Source organism: Magallana gigas, chromosome 10 (genome assembly GCF_963853765.1).
Source record: "Magallana gigas chromosome 10, xbMagGiga1.1, whole genome shotgun sequence".
Taxonomy (NCBI): Eukaryota; Metazoa; Mollusca; class Bivalvia; order Ostreida; family Ostreidae; genus Magallana; species Magallana gigas.
Window position 1 is genome coordinate 25,024,194 of NC_088862.1, and position 5,535 is coordinate 25,029,728.

Consider the following 5,535-nt stretch of genomic DNA (forward strand, 5'->3'; position numbering starts at 1 on the left):
ACTTACACTGACGCATTTTACAACTTTAAAAATAAGCGTGGTTGTTCCTTTTTTCATGAACTTGTGTGTTGTTGTGACGTTGAATTGTCCTCAAATTATCATTTTAAAATATTCTGTAAATAAAGTAATAGCGGAGACGTACATGAAGACGCTGAAATAATAAAAACAACATACCCCCTTAGTATGTACGGGTATTAATATTAAACAGACACAAGAGAGCTTAAATAAAATCAAAAGAAATTTTGAATAATTGAGAAATTTATATCCTTTTCAAAGAATATTTATATAAGTCACAACTGAGTGTCAATCTTTCAGTTGTGTTGTAACAGATCTATATATTCGTAGAGAGAGAGAGGAGTGTCATTTGCGGGTATCGTCACACTTGATTAGGGTAAAATATTATATCACCTAACAAAATATATTTATAAAGGCAACTGAATGAATTTAAAAAAAAAACTTTAAAAAGACAGTGGGTTAAGTAGAGAAAAAAGGGGGTGTCAATTTATTGAGACGTTGAATAAAGGCAAACAATTTACAGTAATAAAGATAACTACCCATATCGTAAAGTTTTAAGAGTTAGTGGGACGCCCCAATGATCCACCCCTAAGATGGGCGTTTAAATTTGAACACGTGATACTATCGTTAGATAAGGCAGTCGCGATGTAACGGTAGAGAGATTGCAGACATGTTTGTGATTCAGGATCTGGAATTTGTGTGGAAGAGATGAAACGTAAGAATTGTGTATTAATTGATCACCAAATCAACCGTTTTATCAATAAATAACACGTTAAAATAAAAATTGATCGATGAAAAAGGTCAAAATCGAGAACTTAACAATATTTGCGTCCTACTTTCATTTTAATGGTTTTTGCTGCAAGTTATAACAGCCATTTTGTGTTTAAAAGGTTCTGAAATCATAATTCGATAGCTCATGATTACTGGGTTTTTTTTGGCAGAATTCTCAATAAATACCCGTTACAGTACTTGACCATGGACCCTCGACGTAGCGCCCAGGATGTGTTACGGTGTGATCTCTGTGAGACACCGGTTCCCCCTATGTACTGCGACATTTGCCTGATACATCTGTGTAAAGCATGTGTTGGGGAACATCTCTCCGAGTTTGCCAAAGAACACAAAATTGTACCATATGAAAAGCGAGGATCTACAACTAATTGCCCAAATCATTCCTCTAAAATATGTGAACTTTACTGTGAACAATGCAACATTCCAATCTGCGCGGAGTGCACTTCTTCCACAAAACATCAAGGTCATACATTTGTCTACATCGTGAAAGTTATTGAAGAACAAAGGTCAGTATTACAGAAAGATCTACAAGAATTAGATAAATTAATTTTCCCCAAATATCAAGAGATTGCATCAAGTATTCCGGTTCAGAAAGCTAATCTTGATAAAACCTCACAGAAAATTGCCTTGGATATCACCAAACATGGAGAAGAAATGTACAGGGAAATAGATGTAATTATCAAGAAACTAAAATCTGATCTTGATAAAATGGACTCCAAATATCTTACTGTCCTAAATAAACATGAAGATGAAATCAAACATATGCTGTCTGATATCACACAGACAATCGCAGATCTGAGAAAATTGATAAATTCAAATGACGTGGGCCTTGTATCTGCCTACAAATCCAGAAATGCGGAATTCCGAAGATTGCCACCTAAACTGACGGTCACTTTATCAACCTTTTCTCCTAAGAAAATTGACAAACACCAAATATACGAACACTTTGGCTCTCTATCAGAATTATCTATCGAAACAAAAGAACAAAAATACACAAAGGATTCTGCGAGTACTGAACACTCTACACCAGAGAGGTCCCTTATTGATGTGCCACAGATCATCACAGAGATAAAGACCAATCTTCAATATGTTGCATCTGTGTCCTGTCTGAGTGATGAGGACATCTGGATTAGGGGTAACAGCAGCAACATTTTGAACCTGTACAACCTCCAGAGAGGGCTACTGAAGTCTATCCAAACCAAGTCAGGGAACTGGGCAAACGACATAGCGGTGACAGGAAACGGGGATCTAGTATATACTGATAAAACAAATAGAACTGTGAACATAGTGAAGAATAAAGAAATAGAGACAGTGGTCACACTTCAGGGATGGACACCTCGAGGTGTCTGTAGTACCTCCTGTGGAGATATTCTGGTTGCTATGAACAATGATAATTGGGAAACACCATCAAAAGTTGTGCGTTATTCTGGTTCCACTGAAAAACAAAGTATACAGTTCTCTGACAATGGACAAGCTATCTATTCATTAGGTGGCTATGCTAAATACATCAGCGAAAACAGGAATCTAGACATATGTGTGTCTGATTGTAAAGCCCATGCAGTAGTGGTTGTCAATCAGGCTGGAAAACTACGGTTTACATACAATGGCAACCCATCTACTACCAATGTATCATTATACCCATATGGCATCACTACAGACAGCCAAAGTCATATCCTGATTGCAGATCTTGACAACAACCGTATCCACATAATCGATAAAGATGGACAATTCCTCCGATTCATTGACAACTGTCATTTAAAGAAACCATTCGGTTTATGTGTAGACACCAGAGACAACCTCTTTGTGGCTGAGAATGATGCATGTAAAGTAAAGAAAATTCAATATTACATGTAATCAAAGTGTTTATAATTTTCAAATGCGTGTGAACTAAATGACCATGAGTATTTATATTGAATGTAAAAAATAACAATGAATGTTTATTTTGAAAACATGTCAGAGCATAAAAATGCTATTGTTTAAGTATACTATGCACTATGGTCAGGCTTCTTGCAATAATTAATGTGTTATCGTGCTCTTCCTTTCATGAGTTTAACTGACAAAACTATCTACCCATTTATACATGTAGTTATTATGCCGATTATTACTAGTAAATAAATATTGTGTGTAAAAAGAAATATATATACTGTGTTTCATTAATATTCAAGGGTATCATTTTTCATGGATTAATTGAAAATCACATTTTCAAGCCAACGAAAATTCGTGGCCAATCACCCTATCAGTACAAACTGTTAGTAGAACTTGCACTTCAATGACATTTAATTTCATGGATTAACTTAACAACGAAATCCATGAAAATTGGTATTCAACGAATATTCATGAAACCACAATAATAAAAAGTTTTAAAATGCTATTGTTTTTTAATTACATTATTCATAATCACTAAGGAAAATGTTAATTTGGAATAAAACACAATTAATCAAGATATAGTAATGCCCCTACGACTGCATGAAAAAAAAAGCAGAACAAATCCAATGATTTATGCTACACTGACATATCCTTTTTTCCGAGGTAGATACAATGTAGTATGAATTAGCTCAAGTCTAATTGTTTCTACCCTAGATATTTTGATAAAATTTCTTGCATTTAGTCTTATTACAGTCTGAATTATTTTAGTTAAGATTTGAAATAATATATTTACCATCCCAGTTATCAACATGACCAGGATCGTTGCAAAATTATTCAAATTGTACTTCAAGACACGTTGGAAATATGTTGGGAAAGTGCTTAATTTCATCATTTTTTCTTATTGTTTTATATTTCTGCCCTTTTTCTCAAAGAAATATTAGCCCTTTAGGTTGATCAAAGGATCATATTAAAGTTGATTTTTTTCAATGTCCAATCCCTGTTTATTAGACATATTGCGGTATACATATTGGTGTAAAAATATAATTTAAAAAATGAAATAATTTAGAGTGCTTATTAATTTCCTCTTCTGGTGCCCTTTTGATAAATTTCAAGTGAAAAATTCACAGCCATCTCAATTACAAGAGCAAGTTATACTTATTACTCGGTTTTTTGCATAGTTTACATTTTGAGAATAATGCTGTCAAAAGCGCGATTTTACATTTTACCAGCTGATAATTGTCGTAAATTAATAATTTAAACTGATAAACGACAATTTTGCATTAAAACACAAGGTTAATTATTTAATAGGAAGGAAATCAAAATGTTTATCTTTCGGATTCCCTAAGAATCATTTTTTCAGAATTTGTACATTCACAGATAGGCGATATTAGGTTTATGGTCGTTTTTTTTTTAATTTGTTAACCACCCAGCCTCCTTAGTTTAAGACGAAAGCACTACACCGGCTGATTGTATCGTACGGTCGCATGCAGTATCTATTATACGCATGCCAAATCTAGCTATGAGGGGAACATTGTACATGTACTGTACATTGTAAATCTATATAGTTACATCTACCAAGTAGTATTCCCTCTATTTCTTACGGAAACTTATAGTTAATTCATAGCTCTATAGAAACTCAATAGATTGAAATCTACACGCCTCGTTTATTGATTGGTCGAAATCCAAAGCGGCTGAAACTGACAAGAAAGGTGGCAGGGGATAGTTTTTTTGGTCGAGGAAATGTGAGGCAGATAGTGCTCATATATGTGATCTAATTTTTCAGTGGATTTTTAAATTTGCTAAAATTGGTTTGCACGCAGGGGACACATGGTCCCGACTCTTGAGAATTTTTAAGCATTTCAGAATAAAACAAGTACAACTTACATATAGCATTATATAGAATGGCCAGGGACGGTCTCAAAATTTTCTGAAAAATTGCCCTTTTTTCACATTTTCACGGGTCCAGCACCACGCTCCAGTCCCGAGCAACTGCCATAAACTACCATAGGATTGGTACCTTAATGTATACCCATGCAAATAATCACCAATTAATGGGGGGTCAATCACCTTCTTTTCGAGTGACATTTCGTGTTCTGAACCCACCCTACTTTTCAAGCACAAAACCGAAAGTGAAAATTTTGGCCACAGTTTCGCATTTTCATTCCATATCTGATGAAAAGTGCTACCAGTATTAAAGTGTCATATATCAATGAAATTGACATGAGCTCCTCTATCCACAAAATGAATGCAATAAATATTCTAGCAATTTATACACCTCAAATAACCAGCCAAACCTCAGGTTCTCCCTTTATTTCAAAATTTTGAAAGTGACAGGACCAAACTTGACACGCCCATTTTATCGATTGGTCGAGACCTACAACTACCTAGGAAAAATCACGGACTGCACGAAATAATCATGACGACGTCAGACTCAAAGTCTCACAGGAGACGATTTGGCTGTTTCTTTTAGTTAACGTACTTACGTACATTAACAGTTATTTAGTGAATTTTACTTACTTTTCATAATAAAAGAAAGATGTTAATATAAACAATAAAATGCTTTCTTTGATGATTCATTCGGGTAATGAAGGTAGCGATCATTGCAGAAAAAATTTACATAATCTGCTAACGCGGGTTATGTATTTTTTCTGCAATGTCGCTACCTTCATATCCCTAATGAATCACCAAAGAAAGCATTTTATTGTTTAAATTTAAAAATTAAGGCATTTTGCTAATAAACTACAAATGCCTGTACCGTAGTACTTGCTTACACCTTTGGTATTTCAACACATGCGTGATGATGTCTGTAAGGTATAATTGAATTTTAACTGATAAGTTGTATTATTGTGAAATTAATCAAAAACC

The 5,535-nt window shown here is 34.3% G+C and overlaps 1 protein-coding gene across 1 annotated transcript; it reads left to right on the forward strand.

Annotated features, from left to right (window-relative positions):
* Nucleotides 1-635: 635 nt before the first annotated feature.
* On the forward strand, nucleotides 636-2,742 carry LOC117683836 (tripartite motif-containing protein 2-like). The gene is made up of 2 exons (XM_066074040.1): nucleotides 636-730; nucleotides 957-2,742. The coding sequence occupies exon 2, from the start codon at nucleotides 991-993 to the stop codon at nucleotides 2,656-2,658; it is 1,668 nt and encodes a 555-aa protein (XP_065930112.1). The 5' UTR covers nucleotides 636-730; nucleotides 957-990; the 3' UTR covers nucleotides 2,659-2,742.
* Nucleotides 2,743-5,535: the final 2,793 nt, after the last annotated feature.

Excerpts from the sequence above, each read along its gene's own strand:
- LOC117683836 (XM_066074040.1), top strand. The coding sequence starts at position 991 with ATGGACCCTCGACGTAGCGCCCAGGATGTGTTACGGTGTGATCTCTGT.